At 52.6% G+C, this 26,356-nt stretch overlaps 1 protein-coding gene across 2 annotated transcripts in view; it reads right to left on the bottom strand.

Annotated features, from left to right (window-relative positions):
- The window catches only part of LOC146799842 (pregnancy-specific beta-1-glycoprotein 7-like), a 400,772-nt gene that overhangs the window by 359,014 nt on the left and 15,402 nt on the right, over positions 1–26,356 (bottom strand). For both annotated transcript variants that reach the window (XM_085620734.1, XM_085620735.1), the window contains exon 2: positions 1,000–1,326. In XM_085620734.1, coding sequence (XP_085476860.1) covers positions 1,000–1,326 — 327 coding nt within the window. The remainder of the gene's footprint in view (positions 1–999; positions 1,327–26,356) is intronic.

The following is a 26,356-nucleotide window of genomic DNA, read 5'->3' on the forward strand; positions in this document are numbered from 1 at the left end:
ATAAATAATTCACATGACCACGCGGTACTTTAACGAATTGTCCTAGAACAGCCCTGTGTCTGCAGCTCTCAAATCACCCTGCCTCGGGTCGAGCCCCTGTGAACGGACCTCTGACTGTGATTAGTTCGCTTTTAATATTTTAGGGGCATATTAACAAGGGCTTTAACTCCGCTTTTTTGGCTTGAAAAGCCAAAAAAGCGGAGATAAAACGATTGCCCTATTTACAAGAGGGTGCTAACATGCATAATCGCACGTTAGCACCCTTTTTCCCGACGCCTCCCTTTGAATCTCTAATGAGATGCAAAGTGGGCGTCACTGGTCAGTACAGCCTTGCAAATATCGCTGATGTGCACATCGCGATATTTACAAGGCTGCCCCAGCATTTTATCACACGTTAGTTTTTGGAGAAAACCGCTGTTTTCTCCATAAACTAACGTCTGCTAAAATCCTGACGTATCCACCCCTAACATAGGGGGTGGATTATGCTGCTACGACCACAGGGTCGTATCAGCAAGGTTATCGCCCTTTTGCAGGGAACATCGCTGGAAATCAGCGATGTTCCCTGCAAAACGGCGATTTCCCCGCTATCGCAGAAATTTTTATCGCCCTGGAGCAAAGCGTTGTTGATAACGTTCTACCAGGGCTATACATTCCAGAGATAGACGGCGATGAATAACAAAGCGCGCTTTGCGTTATTCGTCGCCGTTCCTTGCTGATATGCCCCTTAATCTTTTTCTAGGGCTGCTCGGCATCCAATTTACATGTGATGAGGTTGATTGTTATTTGCCCACCTGCCCAGGCAGGCGAGGGACCTGATGGGGCGGGGGGGGCTGGTGGGAGTTCCTGAAGACAACGCGCAGCATCTTGAGATCGCCTGGTCCAGCTGGAATGCACCTGCGTGATCACTAGATCCTCCCCAGTGCCGACCGTGCACGATCCGCGATCACTTGAACTACCGATATTAGAATCTCAAAAGCCAGTAACGGATCCGCGCCTTACCCTGAACCTGCAGCTGGAAGCACTCAGAGAACAAGGTAGTTCCTTTTCCTTTCAACGTCACCCCCACGCTGTAGTTTCCTGTGTCCTCTGGGGTTACTTTTGACAGCTCCAGGCTCCCGTTAGGAAAACCCTGGCAGTTAGGCCGGCATCTCTGAACCCGGGATCCATCTTTGATCTTAACCACAAACTGGGACCTGTTCTTTTTCCACTCGAAGACACAATTCCCACCAGGACAGGGGGCCACCTCTGAGTCATTGAGCTGAAGCAGGGCGGTGCCCCCGGGGGCCACATACACCATGGCACATGCCTCTCCTCCAGCAGACAGACCTGTAGGAAGGAATGAGAGAGACAGAGGGGACACGTGAGTCAATGTGAACAACACGGAGGTGCGCTGGTGTTGCTGGCGGGAGTAGCATATAAGAGGCTGCATTCATCACACGCACACACGCACACACACGCACGCACGCACCCCCGTCCTCCCCCCTCCCCCCCCACACACACACTCTCTCTCACGGCCAGCGCTGGCCTTCATCTTCAGGGGTTAGGAATGATGGAAGGTTGCATCGGGCTCTGCACCCCGAGACCTGGCCCTGGGGGGCAGATGGAGGGGTGCTGGAGCCACGAGGCCCCATCTGAGGTCAAGGGACAATCTGTGGAACCCTGGGGGCCCCATCTACAGTGAGGACAATTTATAGAGCCCTGGAGGACACATCAAGGGTATCGTGTCCATCTCTGAAGACATCAGTCAAGTCAAATCAATGTTTATTGTTTCAGTTAGTTAAAACCATAACAATGTTACGGAATTAAATATGTATTTCATTACAAATTATTAATATCGTAAAAGTTGGGTTTTAAGAAAGGAACCTTAGGAGAAGGCGTGCAGCTCGTGTCCTGCTGGCTTAAAATGTCTTCAAAGAAGCGGGAGAGTCAGACACAGCGATGAAAACGTATTTCCTTCTAGGTTACATCCTAAAAGGAGCGAGTGGGCGTGGCTTACGGCGTGTTTGCGCACGATAAGCCGGCATTAAAAGGAGCGAGTCCTGAAAAAGGACCGACAGCCGCTCATCTATGGCTCTGCAAGCTTCCCATCACTACACCAGGAATGTTTGAGCCTTCCTCTCCCTAACATGTAAAGTGCGTCGTGATTTAGCAGCTGGTGTCAGCATCGGATTGGGAAGGCGGGCATGCGGGCACTGGCCGATGGGCCGGTGCCTAAGGGTCACCAGTATGTTTCCATAAACCTGTCTGTGAGGCACCTTTCCCAGAGCTGACAATTTAGAAAATGTAATGTTAGAATCAGAGCTGCCGAATGTGGAACCATGGAAATAGGTTCGAGTCCCAGCCTCACCTCAACCTCCTGTGATTCTGGGCAAATGAATTGATTGCGCAAGGCCTAAAATAACAATTAATTTGACCTTCGGTAATGTAACTGGAGCTAATATAATTGCCCCCTTTGGCCGAGTTTACGCTAAATAAAACCAAAATAAAAAAAACATAAACCTCTGTTTGCTCATTTTATAAGATTCTGCAAAGACTGGAACTTAATAATGAGAGAGGATTCTTAATTCAACAATAAAAAAGTCTGTATACCTGCTTAACATGGCTTCTCTTCCTTTGTTTAGTTTTAACTTTCAGTCACGGATCAATAAAGAAGCTGTAGACCACATTTTAAGCTGCTTTCACCGTTCGTTTACTGTTCAAACTTTAAAGTACATATCGATCAGGGGACAAAATACCAGCTTTAGGTGTTTTTCTTCATTTTGGTACTGGCAAGGGCATTACAATACTGGCAATGCAGGTTAAGAAAAGGGCCAGGTGGCAAACATAGCCACACCAGGAGTTGTGGCCTTTGGGACACTTCATTTCACTTCGCCCACCCGCCAAAATGTAGCGCCTCTAGTTTTCACCAATGTTTCTGGCTCTATGAGCTTTAAAATACATAATTTATCAAACCTTCCTCTAAAAATGAGCCTGATGAGACTAGCCAAATGCTGGTTCATGAACGGGCCTGATCCAGGAATGCGGGCCACTTTTTTGGGAGTGCCCAGGCCGAATTGTGATCCCGATCCGACCCTGGCTGGTGTTAATAGTACAAGAAGACCCAGATATGGGCCCTCGCTCTGCAGGTCAAGCCGCACACTCTGAGGGCGAGAGAGCCTGACGTGGAACCCATGCTGGCCTGGGAAGCGCCACCAATGCTTAAAGGACGCCGAAGAAGGACCTTATTAAAAATAAATGAATCCAAATTTATGAAAAAGGTTTATTGACAGCACGGCTAGTACATCTTCCCAGGCTGATCTCCAGAAGACTCTGAAGTCAACAGTGTGGAATACAACATGAACATAGAATCTCATACAAATGTACATAGAGCTCATGCCATGATAAACACAGTGAGAAGAATTCCCCCTCTCTGCAGCCAGTGGCTACGGTGCGCAGGGCGCGTCACTTCCGGGGCGCGAGGAACGGGGGCGGGGGGGGGTATATAGGCCTCCCCCACCCTCTGACCTTCCTCTTTTCGCGCCCTGGACACGCCGTCTGCCATGTATCCTCACGAGTCCGTGCCCGATCCGACTCTCCGCTGAGTGTATCCCCTTCCCCACCCTCCTCCCCTCACTAGTATGTGCGGCCGGTATCGGCCATTGCCCTTTCCCGGTCCGCCGATGGAGGGGGTGGGGAATAGCTCACGGAGCGTGTTTCTGTGAGATCCAGGCACCGGAATGCTTCTCGGTCGGAGACAGCATCGGGCAACCGGAGGGGGGCCTGGAACATTTAAGTCCAGCAGCAGCCTCCCCTTCCCGCCAGCTGCCCTGGAGGCACTTTGGGTTGGGGAGAGGGCAGCGGCGGTGTACACACGCGTAGAGAGGCGCATCGCCCCAGCAATTAGGTTGCTATGGCGGCATTTCCGGATGTTGCGGCCGCAGGTGGGGGGGCAAGTGGGGAGACTGGATTGTGCATGCTACGGGATCTGTGAGGCGGGCCAGGTCACTCACAGGCCTTCCCGGGACCCGCAAGCCCCTATCTGCAGCCCGTGCGCATCGGCTTAAACCGCTGTAGAGCGGAGGGAACCACGGCCGGTTTCACGGCCAGTCTAAGGCGATGGCTGCACTCCCAGGTCGGGTCATGTGAGCCGGTCCCTGCTTCCCAATGGCGGGATCAGCGCGGCTAAAGTGGTCTGACCCCCCCTCCCCCCCCCCGAAACTACCCGTCCTCATTTACAGGGAGTGGGGTTGGACTTGCCTGTATCGCAGTCCGCTAGTTCGAACCCTGACGGCCCCTCGACCTTCCGTATTCCCAAGACTTTGAGAATGACGATCTGAGGTGCGAGGTACCATTTTGCAGAAGCTCACACAAGCATTGGGAATGTAGCTCCGTGGAGAGCGCATGCGTCGCTGGTATGAGGCCCCGGTTCCAACCCCCCCGTCCCGGACCTCGGGGTCGCGTCTACATACGGAGACCCTGGGGCCTATCGCGCAATCTCCCCGCATCCGGCCGCTGCAGCCCACCCTCTTCTCCGGGGGGGAGCGCCACCCACCCCGCCCATTTCCGGGCCGTTCCTGCGTGGTCGGAGCAGCAGCTTATTGCGCCAGCGGCGGGTTTCGCTCGCTCATCCAGGCAGCCCCGCGGGTCCGGGTATCGGCGGCGGCGTGCATGCACTCGAAGCCTCATGTTCGGTGGTCTTGGCGGCGGTAGCGCTGCCTCGCGGTGTTCCCGGTGACCCGACCTGGAAGAGGATGGGGGCAGCAATTTATTTATTTATTTATTTATCTCATGCGTTATAGAGCGTGGACTTTACTCGTAGGTGTCAGAGCGCTTCATAACATGAACAGTACTGATACATAGGAGGAATCACAAGTGAGCATGTTACAAAAGTAAACGTTACCTCACATGAGGCAATAGTGTTAATTGTGCAAGTATCTAGAGCATACAAAATACGAAAGGTAGCACACGATTGTTACAAAAGGAAAAAGTGACAGGTGTGCATTTTACAAAAGCGTGTTCCGTGTTGTGTGTAGCTGGTTCGCTGGGGGGGTCACTTTCCGCAGTACCTTTTCACCATCAGGAGTTTCATCGGGTGGCTTTTGAAGCGAGGGTGGTATTATTAAATCAGCGTGGCCTGGTTCGCATACGTTCTCAGCCATGTCGTGGGCTTGGCCCGGAAGGTGGGGGGTGGGGTGATGAGTGCCCGTGTGCTGGATTCTGCCGCCGCCATAACTCAGAATAGCTTGAGTGCGGCGAGCTGTGGGTGCACCCCCCATCCAGTGAGGGTAGCGATTCAATTCATTTTTCTCGCTGCGGGTTGGACGCGGGCGATGCTATTGCTCGTGGGTTCTAGGAGCAGTAGGTGAGGCTCTACGAGCGTGTCTGGGTAGGGATGGAGGCGCCTCGCGCCCACATCTGGTGCCTCTGGGCAAATGCTTATCTCCCTTACCTGAAGGTACTGTGCTAGCGCTGCGCAGACTAGCGCTCCAATACCGTGCTATGCTCCAGGGCGAGGCACCCATCTCCCGTGCCTGAAGGTTATGTAAGGCGGTGCGCACCATACCGACCTGTGCTTTTGAGCAGATCAATTCCTCCAGTGCTTGTGCGGGCAGTGTAAAGCTGGGCGCATGCTAGCGCCCCCATGCCGTTTCTCGCTTCCGGGCAATCCACTTATCTCCCGGGCCCCTTGTGCAATGGATGCGGGGCACTGCTAGCGCTACTAGGCCGTACTGTGCTGTTGGGCATACTGACCCCGGTGCCCGATTGTGCAGTGTAACGTGGCCACGCACGTCAGCGCGCCAATACCGTCGGGGCTCCTGGGCAAACCACTTTTCCTCCATGCCTAGGTGCTATGTATGCGGCGGGAGGATAAGTGTGCAAGTTCAGTCCCTGCAATCATCGCGTTAGATAAGTGTGCAGTTAGGCCAAGCGTTAGGGGCTGTTTCAGGGTCCTGCACCTGGTCGTGCGTTGTCACTGGGGACCATAGGCGTGTGTGGCCAAAACAAGGATCTATTACTCGGCCCACTAACAGTATGCCCTGCAGTCAGAGCTCATTGCAGATACAACGGCGCTAGCAGGAGCACCGGGTATAGGTGTCACTGAGCATGCTGTGATCGGCAGAAGCAAGGGTCGCAGCCTCTCTCGGTTGCAAAGTGTGGAGGCTTGCTGCGGTGTCCCTGCACACTTTTTAAATGTTTTGCGATCTGTATATAGGCGCATGACGGTTCTAATTATGGTACAGTCAGCGTTTCCTGAGTTTGCCGCAGCGTCGGGTCTGCTGGATTCTCTATGGCGGCCGCCCCTCGTGGGAGGTCTAACTGCTGGTGGTTGTTGACAGCGCTGAGTGTGAATGGCCGATGCATCGATGATCGCAAGCACTTTCGGTTTGCGGTCAGCCCTTGGTGCAATCGCTGCGGGTGTTTGTTACACACAGTCCTGGTTAAACGGCTACTAGTTAAGCTAGTATATTCATGCCTTACCACCCTGAAGGCGTCCAACCTCGGAAGCTAAGCAGGGCAGTCCTGGTTAGTACTTGGATGGTGACTGTCTGGGAATACCAGGTGCAGCAATTTGGTAGTTAATAAACAGGTTTTATTGAGGAGGCAGTGTTCCGAATATGTTTACGAATGTCAACTGGCTAGCTGCACTGTTCCCCCGCGCGCCTGCCCCAGATATGTCCTACCCCCGTTACGGCTGCGGGGCACAGGAGCTGCCGTGAAATTTATTATGGGTAAATTGTGCTTCCCTGGCACGTGAGCTCTTCAATGTGAGAACGGGAGGGGCTGCGGGTCTCTGGTGGCTTCCTTCTCCCCGCTGCCTTGTGTCATTGTGGTGGTTAAGAAAACGGTAAATACAGAGCTCTGTACATTGGAAAGTGTAATGTGCACATTGCATGGGGGGCACATCGAGTCCTTCACTGCATTGTCTGTGAAGAATGAGGTCAGGGCAGTGCTGCGACATTGTCATGGTATCAGCGGCATTAAGTGAAAGCTTTCAATTTCAGACACAAGCCCAGTGCTGCGTATTTACCTCAGGCGACCAACAACCTGTGACAAAGCCAAGAAGCCTGACATGTGCAGGTTGTTGTTCTGGCTTTATCAATGTACCTGGAATGCAAGGGCAGAAACAGCAGCATACTTGGCGCGCGACTCCACTGCCATGCAAAGAATTTTGCTTGCACGGGTTAGCCATACCCCCATTACCCTCGTTACGGAGGAGAGAAAGTTTTGCGGTAACTGCTTCCGAGGGGCTTTTGATGTTTAGTTATCGTTTCACAGCAAATGTTTTGGGCGGCTGGGGAAACTCAGACGTGCCTGAGGTTGCCGGGGGGCACATTGATTGATTAACACCGTCTCTCTGTTGGCAACACACTGCCTTCTTCAGGATGCGTGGGGGGCTCTGGCGCGCTAACACAGCAATTTGTAGGTTTTAGGTCAGGAGTGCCTACTCGTGCACCACAGCACATGCGGTAGTAGTAACAGCTGCCCTTGGTAGAAACTTATCTGGGGGCCCCTGTTTGGAACAGCGTTGTACTTGATACAGTCCAGCTTTTATGCCCACTTTGGGTAAGTTACTGACAGTGCACGGACACACTCTATTCTAATGAGTTTGCATCCAATATTCAGGGATGGTGACGTTTTCGACACTGTCACACAGCAGCAGCTCACTATTATTACCGAAATAATAGGCCGCTCCACCTCTTGGTATGTAGGAGGTTCAGTTCTGATCATAAGAAACCCATTTTAGTGACGTTGTAAGTGTGGAACACTTGGCCCAGGCAGCGCATGGTGAAGCTTTGCAGGTGGCATACCGGGGTCGGTAATTGGAGCGTTGTGGGTCGGTAGTGCGACCATTGATGTTAGGTTTGCTCCCACAGGTTGAGAGGATCAGGATCAAAAAGAAACTAGTTCTTGGTTGGCACCAACTTGAGCAGGGACTGTGTTCTTTGCAAGCACATGGAGTTGGCTAACCGGTGGGTGGCTAACATACAACCTAGGGACTTTTTACTAATGTGGGCAATTGCAAAGGTGGTCTATGCAGCCTTATGCATCATAGGTTTAAAGCATTCAAGAAGGATATTAAGGGATCATTTGGACAGGCTCTGGTATCCTAAACGTGGCGTGTCTCATGACTCCAGGATTGCGAGTATAAACTCCTGAGGAGTTACCTCGGTCACTGGTCTTCAGTTAATTAGCTTTCATGGTGACTTGCGCAGAGGGTTGGGTTTGTGGTGCCTTTCCTTTGGAGTCGGGATGTTCGGTGTAAACCTCGGTGTCCTGCCTGGCGCCTGGGTGGCGTGCGCCGTGAGAAGTCTGTTTCGTATTATTGCATTGAGCGAAGATTTCGCTGCTTGGCCAACAAGGTCCTTTGGCCACCAGGAGTTATGCATGTGGCCCTTATCAATATCTTATTGATGTATGTGCTACTGTTGACAAAGGGTAAAATGGTTGTCGGTTTTGGCCGGGTCTCGGCAAGTATGGTTTCATCTTTCTCACTGTAGGAAGGTGGAATCTGACTATATGGTTGCCCCCATTTATTTCCTGGTGTTTGAATGGTTTTTGACTAGTCTCGCTGGGATCCTGCTATCCAGGACCCAAGCCTATCTGCTTCCTCTCTAAACTAATGTGAGTACCCTAGATACATACCAATTGGATACTGAGGGCACCCTATGAGGCCCTTGTAGATGGTACCTTAGGTACCCAGGGCATGGGTCCCTCAGAGGCCTACCAGGGGCTGCAGCACATATTGTGCCACCCCTGGGACAGCCATACAAACTGACACCACCAGACCACTACTGTAGTCTGGGTAAGGTGGTGCTTGCACGCCTTACAGGGATATAGGTACCCTGTATCCCACTTAATTACAACACATATATCCTCATAGGTCACCCCTAAAGCAGGCCTTGCTAATCCTACAAGGCAGGGTGCTGAGATATGTGTGACGGGGAGCCCCTAACTGAGTAGGGCCCCTCTGCAACTTTCGTTAAAACTACTGCGAGGTTGTTTGTAGTGCAGCCATACCATATACTCTTAACCGCATTATAAGTAATCGCGATAGCGTGATAACTTGAGAGTGGCTGCACAAAACCATGTTGTGTTTGGTGTCAAACATGTTGGAATTATACCCCCAATCCAGCCATGGGAGTGAGGGCATGATTCCCCCCTGCTAGAGGGGTGATATGGTAAAAGCGGCAGATTTTAGACACCAATTTAAAAGAGCACACATAATACAAAATGGATGCTACCTGCCACCCACACGACTCTGGCTGCCTGTTGCTGGGCAGAACTCCAGCCCCGGCAGCTGGACAGTAGGGATCTTGTTGTAGGGAGGTTCCCACCTCCCCAGACAGACTATGTGGATTGGAACTGGGTGGGTGCACCATAGGATGCCTTTCAGACTTGCACATAGGTTTCTCCAGTGCCTACTTCTGCATACACCGCCTGGAACCGGTTCAGGGGCATCCTGTCCCCTGCCCTGGCGGGAAACACACAAAGGGGAGAAGGTGTAGCCACCCTTTCCCGCCTGAACTCTCATTGGTGGGCTTTGATTCAGGCACTCCCCTATACCTCTGGATAAAGGTGGGTGCAGGGTCCCCAGAGCCTCAGATTAATCTTGGAATTCACAGACTTGAACCTTCGACTTGCTGCCGCACAGCTGAATGAAGAAGTCTCCCTTGGGGTAAAGGAGTTACCCCCCTGCTTGGCAGGCACCTGAAACACTGCAAGTGACCCGGTTGGAACTCCGCTGCTCCTATGGACAACGAAGACTTCTGCCTACCTTGAGGTGGGTTTCCAAGCATCCCAGAGGCCAGTGAGTGTGCACTGCAAAGCTGAGCACCGTGGACCCCGTGGGTGCTGAGATCCCCAATACCCCAGGACACCGGCCACCTCTTGCACAGCACACGACCCGACGAGTGGGGAAGTTGTGCTTTGGCCCATTATTGAGCCAACCTCTCAGCATCATCTGTGCCAAAGATCAACACCCTAGCCCGCTCTGGCGAACCGTGGGCGCATCTTTACGCACTCCAAATTGCTGCCTCCCGCAGTCCCTTGTCTCTCGACTGGTGGGCCCTGGCGGAGGTCAATCTTCACTTTACAGAGTTCCCCTGATTGCTCCAGGCCTGCTCTTCAGTCTCCTTGCTGTAGACCTCGCTCAGACCTTGTGGGTCTGCACCAGTAGCTGCTTCTTTATTCTTGCATGGGTTGCGGTTGCCAAGGCTTAGTGGATCCAATCCGGACACTAACACCGCAGCAACCCTCATCCTTTGTGGGACAGTCGCCCTCCAGCAGCTGGCCTTCCTTGATGCCTCCTGGAGCCTGTGGCTGCTGATCAAAGCTACCCATCTTCCACCTGGAAGCACCCGACATTGAAGGGCTCTTTCTCCTGAGCCCCCTGGTCACTGTGCCATGACCCAGACTCTGTCCACTCTGCTTTCAAGTCCTTCTCTTCAAGATCTACATCTTCAACTGCACGACATCGACGACGCTTCTTGCTAGCAGCAGTTCTTCACGTTTTACCATTGAAAACGAGATCGCGACCCGACACCGAAAACGACCTATGCACCCGGCTTCCCTGGGGCAGGTAACAGTGGTACCTCGGTACTCTCGTGGGTGTGGGCCCTCCAAAAGCTTAACTCTAAACTCCTGAACTTGAACTCCTGCTAGAAGTGTTTAGATTCTTGTAATTTCCAACCGTGACATTCTCCATAGGGTTTAATAGAGATCCCGACAGTAGCTTATACCACCGCACGCGTCTCCCGTGGGTTCCCTTCCTCACTACCTTGGGTGGTTTCGTAAGGGGTCAGCGACCCTAAATGCCATAGGCATTGTCTGTAGAATTGTCTTGGTTCTTATACCACTTTTTAAATATATGGTTTGGTCCCCCCCGGGGCCCTATGATTCCAGTGCTATTTATTGTAACTATCAATGCTTGTTTGAATTGTATCTTTACCTACAGCCTCATAAAGAGACTAGTGGGATTGTTCTTAGAATAAATACATATATTTTATATATATACCTGTGTGGACTACTCTTTCATTTGGAGGTTATCTATGGTAAAACAATAAGCGTAACACTCCTTCAAGACTTAGCCTGAAGGCTGCTCTCCACAGCTACCACTCGGATAGCTTTCTTTAAAGGTTGTTGTTGGACCCGGCCTCGTGGCGTGGTCCCGAACCCTCCTACCAGACTAACCGGGGGCTACCTGAACCCTTCGGGGTCCCCCTGGATTGTACCCCGCTACCCTCCAGCCGTCGCGACGCGACCCGCCCCCGGTCCCCGCGAAGCCCTGACCTCAAGGCGCCAAGACCTGACCGGAGGGGGTCGAGTGGCCACTCCACAGATTCCGGAGGAGGAGAGTTTCGATGGGGCCTCCAGCCGTCCCCCGACGCCTGGTTGCGATCGCCCTCCGGCCTCCCTGGGCGCTGGCTCCACCCCCCGCTGGGTGTCTGGACGCTCTTCTCCCGGCCCCTCCGACCTCCCCAGGCGCGAGGGTCCGGACATCAAAGGGCTCCAGACCTATATCTGGGGCAGCCCAAAACCAGGACGTCAGTTGTATCCTGGAGTCGAGAGCCCTGCTGATCGGATCGCGGCCGACCCTACGGAGAGAGACTCATTGCCTGGAACTTGGAACTCGAGCCCTGCTGACTGCGTCGCGGCTCCCCCTTGCTGAGAAGAAGACCCTCACGGAACCATCGGAGCCCTGCTGACCTCGTCGCGGCTCGACCTCGAAGAAGTAACCATCGGAGCCCTGCTGACCTCGTCGCGGCTCGACCTCGCAGAAATAACCATCGGAGCCCTGCTGACCTCGTCGCGGCTCGACCTCGCAGAAGTAACCATCCGAGCCTGCGGACGACGTCCTGGCTCCCGGATCCCCCCAGCTTGAGGATTGAGAGCTGAGCGCAGGGTGTTCCCGTACCAGGCTGGTACTGAGACTGTCCCACTACCCCGTCCCTGAACGACCCCGAGACTCTTTGGGATCCCTCGATCCGCCTGTAAAGACTGCCACAGAAACCTGCCTTTTACTACCGATAAAGACTTGTGAGAGTTGACACCCTTGTTGTGTCCCTTTGTGGTGGTGGGGGTGCTTGGCTGGTACGATCATAGGAGAAGGACCTCGCCCAGGAGGCTTCTCAGCGGCGCTCGGCTACTTTCCTTCGGAACGGTGGCTCTCGGGGTGGTCCGTCCGACACCCTCTGACTCCCCGGAGAGCGCCCTTCTAACAGTTGTCTTTTAACCTATCACCTTAAGAGTCGAATTGGACTGGTGCACGGTGTCCCCTATAACTAGTGGACAGCATATGCCAGGCCAACTTCTCACATTGGTGTGCAGCGGTTGGATTCAAGCTTGCCATTGTTTTACCAGATAACAAATTGAATTTCTAAAGTGAAAGCCACTTTGGTACTAAAGGTACATATACATTTAAGCTTAGAATACAATAAGTTCTACTGAACTTAGGAGTTGTGTGTAGAGGGCTTAGCACACCTTGACTACAACTCAAGAAAGGGTTCAGTAGGCCACACCTAGTGTAGGTAGATACACCAGTACCACTACACTAGAAATGTCTTCAGGATAAGGAGCCCATAAAGCCCTGGAAGGACCACAGAGGGTCCCAGTCAACAAGTATAACACTCACTTTTGCAGAGCTTAGGGAGATGTGCACTACTAGACAATTGAAGACAACCAAAAGTGCCAACACTCAACGTCTCAGAGAAATCCTGCTCATTGCAGACTTCAAGCAGACTCTAGTGTCTGATGGGGTAGACAGGTTGGGTGGGCATCCTGCAGAAGAGGACACCCAGATAGTGGACTCTGATGAGGACCAGGAAGAGGAAAATGAACTTGACCTGGATGAACCAGACCACTCACAACATGGAGGTGATGGCCCAAGAGGCACTCCCTCCATCCCTAATGGGAGAGTGGTGGATCCAAACAGAAGGAACAGATCCCCCTCAGAGGAGTCTAACCATTCTGGGAGATCCAAAAAGACATCTGCCTCTTCTCAGAGAAGAGACTCCTCCCAAGAGAGGAAATGCATACTGCTTCAGTTTGAGCAAGCCAAGCTTCAGCTCAGGAGAGAACAGCTAGCATTAGACAGGGAGTCCCTGGAGCTTCAGAAAGCTTCAAGAAAGTGGGGTCTAGAGATCCCTCGTGGCAATAATAATACCCCTAGAGTTAGAGAGAAAGCTCCTGACAATAGGAACCTGCATACGATTGTGCCCCCCTATCTGACAGGGGATGACATCTGTTAGAAGGTGGTTCTGACACTATGGGCCGCCCGGTTTTTTCGCTTTTTGAGCACCTTATTGTTGAGCTTTTACTGTGGGGGAGCCTCATAAGTTGGGGCTCACCCACAGTGAACTCAGGATGGAAGAGACATGCCAGGGAAAGTCAGTGTGTTTTACTGTGTTTTCACGTCCTTATTCCCCTATGGGAATGTGGGGCCCATGGCTAGATTAACTTCAATTAGGCCTACAGATTCCAGACACGCACTTAAGTCCAATGTAGCAAATGTGAAAAGAAGTATTCTGCAGGGTCCAAAGTCATATTTGTACTGCTTTTGGGTCATCCAGAACTGTCATATTCCTCTGAGCCAGCCAGGACCAGACCAAGGCTGAGGGCTGACCTCAGCTGGATGGATTGATAACCTTTCTTCCACAAGCTAGGGTCTCCTCTCCACGAAGGGAAGATGGGAGGGGCTGCAGGCCAATCCATCAACTGCTGTCGCTGGGTGCCAGGCACCAGGCTGCACCAAGGAGGGAAGGAGTGGGGTTTCAGAGGCCATGTGGCCAGAGATACTGGACGACGCCATTTGGAACAAACCCAGAGGCTGGACAAGGAGGAGGGAGCCGGGGCAGGGAAGTGATGTGTCACTGTTTGATAGGACCAACAGGGACTTCCTGCCAGCCCCCTACTCAACTTTTAAAACGTGCTTGCACAGGAAGAGAAGCTCTCTCTGGGGTGTGGTCGGCTGAGGCTGAAGGTGCTGGAGCCTGGCGCAATGGGCAGTTGGAAGGAGAGACCCCCTGACTGCCCCCAGGACCCTAACAGCACCAGAAGAAGAGCCCAGGACCGGTGCACAGGAGCAGTGGCCTCTGCGCAGGGAGAAGAGGGGCCCAGAACCAGAGCCAGGCGAAGGGCTGGCGCAGGGAGCCAGTGAAGACCGTTCCCTGCAGAAGGCACCCCCTTGGAGACCCGGAGGAGGAAGGAGAGTGCACCCAGTGGCTGGGGGGTGCCACCAGGAGCAAGAGGATGCGAAAATGGAGAAGATCAGACCCCTGGGGGCTGAGATATGCCCCCCAGAAGGTACACGACCTTTGGCCTTTGATGGGACCGACGACGAAGCACGTGGGGCTCCGCCGCCGGTCTGGCAACTGCCCCCGGGGTGGCTCAGGTCCCGGGGGCTGCCCCCCAAGGAAGAAAAGTCGGGGTGCGCGATGGCGCACCCCGTGAAGGCGCCCCCGCGTGGTGCCAGGAGCCCACCCTGGCCCCCGCCGAAAAAGGAGGATGGGGAGCGCCGTCGCGCTCCCCGTGAAGGTGGCCGTAAGCAGGGGGCCAGGAGCCCACCCTGGCCCCCACCGATGCTGGGTGTGGGGGAGCGCCGTCGCGCCCCCCGAAGATGTTTGGGGGCCCCGAGGGTGGAGAAGGTGGTGGGAAGTGCCGTCGCACTCCCCCCGAAGAAACGCTCCATGGAGGAGTCGGCGAGTCTGCCCACTGGAGCGGGCAGACGAGAAGAGTCGTGTCGGCTCCCGCGGCAGCACGCGAGGGTGCTGGCCGGGCGGGGAGCCGGCGGGGGCAGCCGGGGGGTGGGCTCCCCAGGCTGCCCTCCATCGGGGAGGCAGGTGGGGGTCCCGGGTGGGACCGGGACCCCGAACCAGGAGAATTGAGGCACGAGGGGCCCGGGTGGGACCGGGCCCCAGAAATCGGAAGGAGCGGCCGGGGGTGGGCTCCCCGAGTCGCCGATCATCACCTGGGGGTCCGGGTGGGACCGGGCCCCCCACCGAAGGAAGAAGATGCGGCGAAGCCGCCGGCACCGCGGGAGAGCTGCTCATCTATTATTAAGGAAGGAGCTCTAAGCGCCCCATAATGCCTTGCAAGGCCTGGGGAGAACATCGTTTTTGGAGCCTGGTGGCCCCCAGTGGAGGGGGTCACCCTCATGTGTGAAAGAAAGTGCATGGGGGCTGCAGGAGCACCGCAGCCTCCCCCGGCCTAATGGAGAACCGTTCCCCCATAAGTTTCATGGGGCATCTGAAAGAATAACCCCTCAAGGGCTCAGCCAGCATCTATCACCTTCTGGGCTGGAACTTATGTTCTACAGCTGAGGGTGTACTACGAAATGCTTCACGGTGGGAAGGGCTGAGTTGGGGATGTCTGGAGAAGGGCATCCCCTGGAGGTGAAGTGGTCTAACTGCACCGAAATGCGTTTACTAATGGTTATTTCTTTCAGAGGGACTGAAGTTCATTTGTTTAATGTGATGTGCTGGTGTAAGGTGATGTCATAAGCCAAGTGGGGTTATGTTGTCAGACAGTCCTGCTAGGGTGTCTGGCTGTATATGCTTAATCCTGTGATTTCATCTGTGATGCCTTTAGAGGCAGTAATTGCAATGCATTCAAATGATCAACTAAGGTGATGAGTACTGTCATTCTAAAGTGTGCGTAAACATGGATTCTTGCTGCTGTGCTTAGGTGAAGACCCCAGACTGCTAGCCATTAAGATATAGAGGTGCATACTTTATGGTCAGTAGGAGATGCTCAGTCAGGGTCATGTGTCACCAAGGCAGGTTTACCCCTTTTTAATGCTGGTTGAGGTAATGGGGTGGGTCGCCACTGGGATGGTGGCAGTGCGCACGGCGCTCGCTCCAGGTTATGTTCAACTAACTGCATTGGGGGCAAGTTGATGTGCATACATGGGAGTGGTGGTACTAGACCCCACCCTCCCCCTGCGGGAGGAGTGGAGATGTTATTCAATGTCACAAAGTAATTCCAACAGCTTATGTATATTTGTAAATTGGTGCATGGTATTGAGTAGTGTGTGTGTTTAATAAATATACTCTTACTTTTATAAAGCAAAGTACAGACTGGACAATCAATTATTGAGTGTTATTTTTGTGCACCTGCAAATGGCGATTACTAGCCCACACCACCTCCCTTGAGTAAGCCTCCGACTGCTCTGCAACGCTACCCTCTGAGAGTCAGGCGCTATAATTGGGTGTTTGGTTCCCAGTGAAGGACAAATGTAATCATGTTATTTGTGCAGGCCTCACAGATGCTGCCTCATTTTCCAACATTGGTGTCTAGCGGCGGGAAACATAGTATCCCATTCTTGTGTGCATTTATAGCATTTGATAAGTCCAGTTTTGCCACACGTTACCTATGCAGCAATGAGCAAATGGAAGAGCGCAAGGCTCTGAGAAGGGTTCAAAGTTTTGGTTATGTGAACTAAAGGTATGGGAAAGGAAAGCCCCGCGCCCATATGGGTCATGTGAAGGTATTATGGTTTAAATGTAAACTGTATTGATATGACCGCGCTATGTTGATTAGCATGTGCTAGCGGGATGGTGCTTTCCAGGAAATGATAGCCTACAAATGTTCTAAGCTATATTGTACACCTTTGAACCCTAACACTACATACACTACACCTGCATGAGGAGGGTGTCTCCTCAAGAGATAGGGACAGCAACTGATACCTGCATCACAGGTGGGGGTGTAGGGGTGGATTAACCTTCAAGGGAGACGGGAGAAGTAGGGGTCCTGGGAGGTTCCCGCGCTTTTTAAGGGCAGGGAGGGTTTCCACTGGAGGGGCCCCGGATATCCCTCTCCCACTGGAAGTTTCTTGCTAATGGCGCAGGCCAAAACCACTGGAAGGGTGGGGCAGGAGGTTTCTTTACCCCAGGTAGTAGCGCCCCAGGGGTTCCCATGGTGGGGGACCCCAAGAACCTTTTCCCACAGTGGGAGGAGGGTGTGGTAGAGTTGAGTGTCCGGCAGGTCCCCCCAGGTTAACTGGGGGGAGGTGAGCAACCCAGGGGTGGACCATGGTAGTGGGTGGCCCCCAAGGAGGGTAGTTCTTGAGTGATGGTGTGTAGTGGTAGCCCCTAGGTACCCTAGGTGGGCTAGGTAACTGACCCAGTGGAGTTCTGAGTGGGGGCGATGTGCTCCCTAGTTCCAGGTGAAGGGTTAGTGGTGGACCCTGAGGTGTCAGGGTCGGGTAGCTGGTGACCAGTCAGGTAGGCCCTGTGGGTCTTGAACCCCAGGACAGGTGCATGGGGGTGATCCCCTGGTCGAGGCAGGAGGTGGACTTCTGCCAGGTAGTACCACCCTGAACACAGGTGGGGCCTATCTTAAGTGAAGGGACCTTGTGTTTCGTGAAGGGGTGGTGCAGGCCTAGCCGGGATCTTTAGGGTCCCTGGCTGAGAGTGGTAGTAGGCAGGTGGGGCCTATCATCAATGAAGGGACCCTGCTCTTCATAAGGGGTGTGCAGGCCATCCAGGGACCATGTAGGTCCCTGGGCGGTCTCCCAAGGCGCTGCAGGGAGACCGGGGAGAGCCATGAGAGGTGGGCCTGGGTCTAGCTAACTCGGGGCACACAGGCTCTCTAAGGGTACTCCGGGAGGAGAGCGCACCTCTCGGAGGGAAGGGTACTTAGGCCCTGTTCTCGCAGCGGAGAACAAGGAAGGGGTCTAGGTTCCCGGGGTAGTTTCCGTGTGGAGCTACTGACGGGGAGAATGAGCTGTAGGATGTCTGATGAGGCACCCTCAGTGTTCCTCCCTGGCACTGCCAGGGTGGTGGTGAGGCCGGTCTGAGGTCCTATCAGGGAGCCAGGCCAGTGGCCAAAGGGTGCTTTTCTGTGTGGGGAAGCACAAGTGGCTGTGCTTTCTTTAGGGAAGGCAGTCATCCCGAAAGGGTGGTGGCAGCAGAATGACCTCAGCGGCAGGCTGAGGGTGAGGGTCCAGAGAGGTTGCATCTTTGGGGTGCAAGGACCAAACGGAGAGAGGGTACTGGTTGGAACAAACTCTGCAAGGGAGACCAGCTAGTGACCCAGGGGATGGGATTTAGACCTATCCCAGAAGACCGCATCAGTGCTGAGGCACTGGACCCTTGTCCAGAGAAGTGGTAGGCATAGTGTTGCATGCCCAAGGGCAAAGGTGAGCTTAGCTAGGCTGAGTCCATGTAGACCATGAGTGACCTAGAGGTATCTAACCTAGAGCCCGGAGGGTTCTTAGGGTAGTCTGGGATCCCTGTCATGGGTGGAGATTTCATGGATGGGAGGAGTAGGTGGTCTAAGCGGATAACTGGTCAGTAAGGGGGGTCTGGTCAGAACCCCTTATAACTAGTTATCGCTGACTATGGGAAGTGTACCCATGTAGAGTGGCTACTTCTTCCCTGTAGGAATCAGCTGGGCACGGCATGTGTTAGAAGGTGGTTCTGACACTATGGGCCGCCCGGATTTTTCGCTTTTTGAGCACCTTATTGTTGAGCTTTTACTGTTGGGGAGCCTCATAAGTTGGGACTCACCCACAGTGAACTCAGGATGGAAGAGACATGCCAGGGAAAGTCAGTGTGTTTTACTGTGTTTTCACGTCCTTATTCCCCTATGGGAATGTGGAGCCAGAGGCTAGATTAACTTCAATTAGGCCTACAGATTCCAGACACGCACTTAAGTCCAATGTAGCAAATGTGAAAAGAAGTATTCTGCAGAGTCCAAAGTCATATTTGTACTGCTTTTGGGTCATCCAGAACTGTCATATTCCTCTGAGCCAGACAGGACCAGACCCAGGCTGAGGGCTGACCTCAGCTGGATGGATTGACAACCTTTCTTCCACAAGCTAGGGCCTCCTCTCCATGAAGGGAAGATGGGAGGGGCTGCAGGCCAATCCATCAACTGCTGTCGCTGGGTGCCAGGCACCAGGCTGCACCAAGGAGGGAAGGAGTGGGGTTTCAGAGGCCATGTGGCCAGAGATACTGGACGCCGCCATTTTGAACAAACCCAGAGGCTGGACAAGGAGGAGGGAGCCGGGGCAGGGAAGTGATGTGTCGCTGTTTGATAGGACCAACAGGGACTTCCTGCTAGCCCCGTACTCAACTTTTAAAAAGTGCTTGCACAGGAAGAGAAGCTCTCTCTGGGGTGTGGTCGCCTGAGGCTGAAGGTGCTGGAGCCTGGCGCAATGGGCAGTTGGAAGGAGAGACCCCCTAACTGCCCCCAGGACCCTAACAGCACCAGAAGAAGAGCCCAGGACCGGTGCGCAGGAGCAGTGGCCTCTGCGCAGGGAGAAGAGGGGCCCAGAACCAGAGTCAGGTGAAGGGCTGGCGCAGGGAGCCAGTGAAGACCGTTCCCTGCAGAAGGCACCCCCTTGGAGACCCGGAGGAGGAAGGAGAGTGCACCCAGTGGCTGGGGGGCGCCACCAGGAGTAAGAGGACATGAAAATGGAGAAGATCGGACCCCTGGGGGCTGAGATATGCCCCCCAGAAGGTACACGACCTTTGGCCTTTGATGGGACCGACGACGAAGCACGTGGGGCTCTGCCGCCGGTCTGGCAACTGCCCCCGGGGTGGGTCAGGTCCCGGGGGCTGCCCCCCAAGGAATAAAAGGTGGGGTGCGCGATGGCGCACCCCGTGAAGGCACCCTCGCGGGGTGCCAGGAGCCCACCCTGGCCCCGCCGAAAAAGGAGGATGGGGAGCGCCGTCGCGCTCCCCGTGAAGGTGGCGGTAAGTAGGGGGCCAGGAGCCCACCCTGGCCCCCACCGATGCTGGGTGTGGGGGAGCACCGTCGCGCCCCCCGAGTATGTTCGGGGGCCCGGGACCCCATCCCCGGGCCCCGAGGGTGGAGAAGGTGGGGGGAAGTGCCGTCGCACTCCCCCCGAAGAACCGCTCCATGGAGGAGTCGGCGTGTCTGCCCGCTGGAGCGGGCAGACGAGAAGAGTTGTGCCGGCTCCCGGGGCAGCACGCGAGGGTGCTGGCCGGCAGGGAGCCGGCGGGGGCAGCCGGGGGTGGGCTCCCCAGGCTGCCCTCCATCGCGGAGGCAGGCGGGGGTCCCGGGTGGGACCGGGACCCCGAACCAGGAGAATTGAGGCACGAGGGGCCCGGGTGGGACCGGGCCCCAGAAATCGGAAGGAGCGGCCGGGGGCGGGCTCCCTGAGTCGCCGATCATCACCTTGGGGTCCGGGTGGGACCGGGCCCCCCACCGAAGGAAGAAGATGCGGCGAAGCTGCCGGCACCGCCAGCGCGGCTCTCCCCGGCACAGCGGGAGAGCCGCTCATCTATTATTCAAAGGGAGGAGCTCTAAGCGCCCCATAATGCCTTGCAAGGCCTGGGGAGAACATCGTTTTTGGTGCCTGGTGGCCTCCAGAGGAGGGGGTCACCCTCATGTGTGAAAGAAAGTGCATGGGGGCTGCAGGAGCACCGCAGCCTCCCACGGCCTAATGGAGAACCGTCCCCCCATAAGTTTCATGGGGCATCTGAAAGAATAACCCCTCAAGGGCTCAGCCAGCATCTATCACCTTCTGGGCTGGAACTTATGTTCTACAGCTGAGTGTGTACTATGAAGTGCATCACGGCAGGAAGGGCTGAGTTGGGGATGTCTGGAGAAGGGCATTCCTTGGAGGTGAAGTGGTGTAACTGCACCGAAATGCATTTACTAATGGTTATTTCTTTCAGAGGGACTGAAGTTCATTTGTTTAATGTGATGTGCTGGTGTAAGGTGATGTCATAAGCCAAGTGGGGTTATGTTGTCAGACAGTCCTGCTAGGGTGTCTGGCTGTATATGCATAATCCTGTGATTTCATCTGTGATGCCTTTAGAGGCAGTAATTGCAATGCATTCAAATGATCAACTAAGGTGATGAGTACTGTCATTCTAAAGTGTGCGTAAACATGGATTCTTGCTGCTGCACTTAGGTGAAGACCCCAGACTGCTAGCCCTTAAGATATAGAGGTGCATACTTTATGGTCAGTAGGAGATGCTCAGTCAGGGTCATGTGTCACCAAGGCAGGTTTACCCCTTTTTAATGCTGGTTGAGGTAATGGGGTGGGTCGCCACTGGGATGGTGCCAGTGCGCAGGGCCCTCGCTCCAGGTTATGTTCAACTATCTGCATTGGGGGCAAGTTGAAGTGCATACATGGGAGTGGTGGTACTAGACCCCACCCCCCCTGCGGGAGGGGTGGAGATGTTATGCAATGTCACAAAGTAATTCCAACAGCTTATGTATATTTGTAAATTGGTGCATGGTATTGAGTAGTGTGTGTGTTTAATAAATGTACTCTTACTTGTATAAAGCAAAGTACAGACTGGACAATCAATTATTGAGTGTTATTTTTGTGCACCTGCAAATGGCTATTACTAGCCCACACAACCTCCCTTGAGTAAGCCTCCGACTGCTCTGCAACGCTACCCTCTGAGAGTCAGGCGCTACAATTGGGTGTTTGGTTCCCAGTGAAGGACAAATGTAGTCATGTTATTTGTGCAGGCCTCACAGATGCTGCCTCGTTTTCCAACAACATCCATAAATGGATCACTGCACTTGAAAGGGCCTGTAAAGTTCAGAGGGTCCCAGTAGAGCAGTGGGCAGCAATCTTATGACTCTCCTTTGCTGACAAAGGAAGAGACAAGCTCCTCTCTGTTAGAGAAGAGGATGCTGATGATTATTATATCTTGAGAGATGCTTTGATAGATGGGTTTGGTCTAACCACTGATCAATACAGGTTAAAGTTCAGAGATACCCAGAAAGCACAGAATCAAGATTGGGTAGACTTTGTAGATTGTGCCACCAAGGCTCTGGAGGGTTGGTTAAATGGCAGTAAAGTAAATGATTATCAAGCATTGTATAATTTGATTATGAGAGAACAGATCCTTAATAATTGTCCAAACCAACTCTTACACCAGTATCTGGTGGACTCTGATCTGACCTCTCCCCAAGAATTGGGAAAGAAGGCAGACAAATGGGTCAGAACCAGGGTTAGGCCCAATAACCAAGGTGGCGACCAGAAGAAAGATTCCACTAAGCCAAAAGAGAAAGGTGGGGATAATAAAACAGAAAAGTCCTCTGAAGGGCCCCAAAAATCTAGTTCTGGGGGTGGGTACCAAAATCCTTCCTCTTCCAATAAGAAACCATATTGCCATGTGTGCAAGCAACCTGGCCACTGGAAAACTGACTCCAGTTGTCCAAAGAATGGCAATAAAGAAAATGTTCCTCCCATTGCAGCTCCAACACCTCCTGTTACTACTAGTAGTCCTCGCTCAACTAAACGGTTGGCTAGAGGAATCAGGAAAACTCTCTAGGGTCCAGTATGGATATAGGAAAGGGATGGGTACCATAGACCAATGTTTAAATTTACAACTTTTAATTGGTAAATACACGGTGGCCAAAAAAGGAGCCCTGCTGGTTGCCTTCATGGATTTGTCATCGGCTTTTGACCGTGTAAATAGATCAAAACTATGGCCCATGCTCCTTGCACTTGGTGTAGACAAAGACATCGTCCACTTTTTAGCGGACCTACATAGAGAGTTAATAGCTACAGTTCGCTACGATCAAAGGGGTAATTGCACAAAAGATATACCCATATTTTATGGGGTCAGGCAGGGGTGCATTTTGGCACCTCTCCTTTTTACACTGTATATAAATGATTTAGACAATACCCTTATCGCCTCATGTAAAGATATCCCCCGTGCAGGGAAATATTCAGTCCCTGCCCTTTTATATGCTGACGATGCTGCCCTAATTGCTAGAACAGGAGTGGGCCTTCAGCTATTGCTAAATTCATTTGCCGATTTTATGAAGGGTTTGGACTTATCTGTTAATTTTGTCAAATCACATGTCATGGTCATCGGCCCTAAATCCGCTAAATCTAAAACCTTTTTATGTGGGGGTCATCAACTATCCAGGGTTTCTTCTTTTCCTTATTTGGGTGTTCTTTTTGATGATCGAGATTCCGGGGTAACCCAAATTATGGCAAAAAAGATTGTGTTTTCAAGAGCAACAGTGGGTGTTCTGGGCTTCGCCAGAAAATTGGGTGCTAGACCAATGAAGGCCCTTATCCAGGTGTACAAAGTTAAGTGTCTCTCCATAGCTTTGTACGGAGCTGAGGTTTGGGGCATAAAAAATGCCAAAAGCATACAGACTGTTGAGGATAGATTTTTAAAAAACCTCCTCTCAGTCCCGATCTCAACTGCCAACTATATTGTTCATCAGGAACTTGGTATCGGTTTTCTTGAAGATAGTATTGCTCTGGCCCCGATGCTCAAATGGATTAGCATTTGGCTTAACCCGGATTTACACCTGAACCATACAATTTTGAGAGACTGTCTGTTGCTTGATCATGGGCTGCACATACCCTGGTTGAAATATATTCGGAACCTGGCGAACAAGCTTGGTAGACCAGAGTTGTTTCTTTTTCCTGAGACCCTGGTAAAAGGTGACATTAATTGGTGCAAAGAAACTCATATGTACATATCTACCTCGGCAAGGGAAGAGAAGGAGCTGGTTAAGGGCTCTGTTAGGGCCCACCAGCTCTGTAAAACAATACTCTCTATGGAACCTTATCTTGGATATGTAACAAATGCAAATCATCGTTTTCTTTTAACCAGATTTAGATTGAATCAACTACACCTATTGATTGGAACTAAGAAAGACTGGAAAAGGTCGTTGGACCCTGGCCCCTGTTCTTGTGATAACTTTTCCCCCCAGGATATGATACACCTTTTCTTCTTCTGTGAGCACTTTATTGACACTAGGAAACGTTTTTTAATCCCAATATTAAGAGATAAAGGCTTTGTTCAAGTGAGACCTGCTTTCTTGTACTTACAGCTGTTAAACAATGTTTGGGAAACTTTTAACATTGCAAGTTTTTTAACTGTGGTAATTCGCACCTTGAAGAAATGAACTGTACTCTTTTAATGTTTTTAATTGGACACGTTACCTTGTTAAACCTATCTGTGTAAATGTGTTTCTTTTTAAGTTTGGAAATCCACTAAAAATGAACTTTGATTTTTTAAATATGTATTTATTGTAGTATGCTTTTATGGTTTGCACTTAAACCGAATAAAGACTTTATGACTGACTGACTGACTGACTACTAGTAGTACTCCCCCAGGCGGTGGGAGTGCACCCAAAAACTTAGTTGGGCTTTCTTGGGGAACTCAGGTGGACTCTGGCCTAACCAGGTCCCCTACACAAGCAACTCTAGTCTGTGATGGTGGCATGAGGTTTGCCAACTTTGCCATGAGTCCCAATATCTTGGGCAGGTACAGACAAAAGCCCATGATCAATGGTCAGAAGGCTGTGGCCTACAGGGACACAGGGGCTAGTGTCAACATGGTGACAAGGAGACTAGTGCCCCTAGAACAGCTTTTACCTGAGTTTAGGTACCAGGTGACCAATATTGATGGAATTAGGACAGACCATCCCATGGCAGTGGTAAATCTCAACTGGGGAGGGGTCACTGGCCCAAAGAGAGTGGCAGTGTCCCCAACCTTGTCTGTAGATTGTCTACTGGGGAATGATCTGGAAATCTCAGTCTGGGCTGAGGTAGACCACAATGCCCATTTAAGAATGTTAGTCATCCCTGAGAGAGTGGATGAGACCCTGAAGGCCTCACCTCCACCCCAGGAGAAAGTAAGGGGAGTGAAGCCTGAAACTATGGATCACTCCACACAAACAGAGAGCATAGGGGGTGAGGAACCGTCCTACCCCCACCAGACTAAAGGTAAGGGTCAAGTTTCTAAGGGAAGTGATCCTGCCCCTTGTGAAGTAACTGCCCCAGAAATGGACAGGCCTGTCCTGGCCACATCTCTGATGGCAGGGGATCCTTCCAAGGTGGCACCCAGTCTGGAGCAGGTATCCTGCCCCTCTCTACCCTGCCTCAGTCAGCCCAGGGCTGCAGAGGTCAGGGAGGTCAGTGGACCCTTAGTGGGCCCCTGTCCAGAGGAACCCCCTCATCAGCAGATTAGGGACACCCCGCAGAATAGTTCTAGCCAGGTGAATATTCCTCTACAAACTGAGGGATCCCCCTTACCCCTAGGTACAGGTACCCCCCAGATGGACTTTGTTGGGCGCAGGGAAACCTGGGGCATAGTTGCCCCAAACATTCCAATACCCTCCACTATTCCAACCAGAGGGACCCAACCCCCAGCTGTAGGCAGCCAGAGGTTGACCCTTAGGGCCAGATATGACACAGTCATGGACAGAAGGGCTTCCAAGGTGACCAGTGTTCTGAGGGGGTTGAGACCACCCCAAATAGGGCCTCACTTCCAGACTAAGACACCCCACCAACCTACTTCTGTACCACAAAACAATACAGGTAATATCCCTAGACTTTGGAGAAACTCTAGAACCCCTTGGGGTAGGATTTCCCAAGTGGACCATGGGATAGGGAGCAACCATGCTAGTGCAGGTTCTTCCTTATATGGCCACTCAGCAAATAAAGGCTTATCTGGACAAGGTTAGCCTTATCTCCTTTCGTTTGGGGGGGGGGGGGGGGTTATGTAGGAAGGTGGAATCTGACTATATGGTTGCCCCCATTTTTTTCCTGCTGTTTGAATGGTTTTTGACTAGTCTGGCTGGGATCCTGCTATCCAGGACCCCAGCCTATCTGCTTCCTCTCTAAACTAATGTGAGTACCCTAGGTACATACCAACTGGATACTGAGGACACCCTATGAGGCCCTTGTAGATGGTACCTTAGGTATCCAGGGCATGGGTCCCTCAGAGGCCTACCAGGGGCTGCAGCAATTATTGTGCCACCCCTGGGACAGCCACACAAACTGACACCACCAGACCACTACTGTAATCTGGGTAAGGTGGTGCTTGCACCCCTTACAGGGATATAGGTACCCTGTATCCCACTTAATTACAACACATATATCCTCATAGGTCACCCCTAAAGCAGGCCTTGCTAATCCTACAAGGAAGGGTGCTGAGATATGTGTGAGGGGGAGCCTCTACCTGAGTAGGGCCCCTCTGCAACTTTCGTTAAACTACTGCAAGGTTGTTTGTGGTGCAGCCATACCATATACTCTTAACCGCATTATAAGTAATTGCGATAGCGTGATAACTTGAGAGTGGCTGCACAAAACCATGTTGTGTTTGGTGTCAAACATGGTGGAATAATACCCCCAATCCAGCCATGGGAGTGAGGGCATGATTCCCCCCCTGCTAGAGGGGTGATATGGTAAAAGTGGCAGATTTTAGACACCAATTTAAAAGAGCACACGTAATACAAAATGGATGCTGCCCGCCACCCACACGACTCTGGCTGCCTGTTGCTGGGCAGAACTCCAGCCCCGGCAGCTGGACAATAGGGATCTTGTTGCAGGGAGGTGTCCCCACCTCCCCAGACAGACTATGTGGATTGGAACTGGGTGGGTGCACCATAGGATGCCTTTCAGACTTGC

The sequence above is a fragment of the Triturus cristatus genome, chromosome 8 (assembly GCF_964204655.1).
Source record: "Triturus cristatus chromosome 8, aTriCri1.1, whole genome shotgun sequence".
NCBI lineage: Eukaryota > Metazoa > Chordata > Amphibia > Caudata > Salamandridae > Triturus > Triturus cristatus.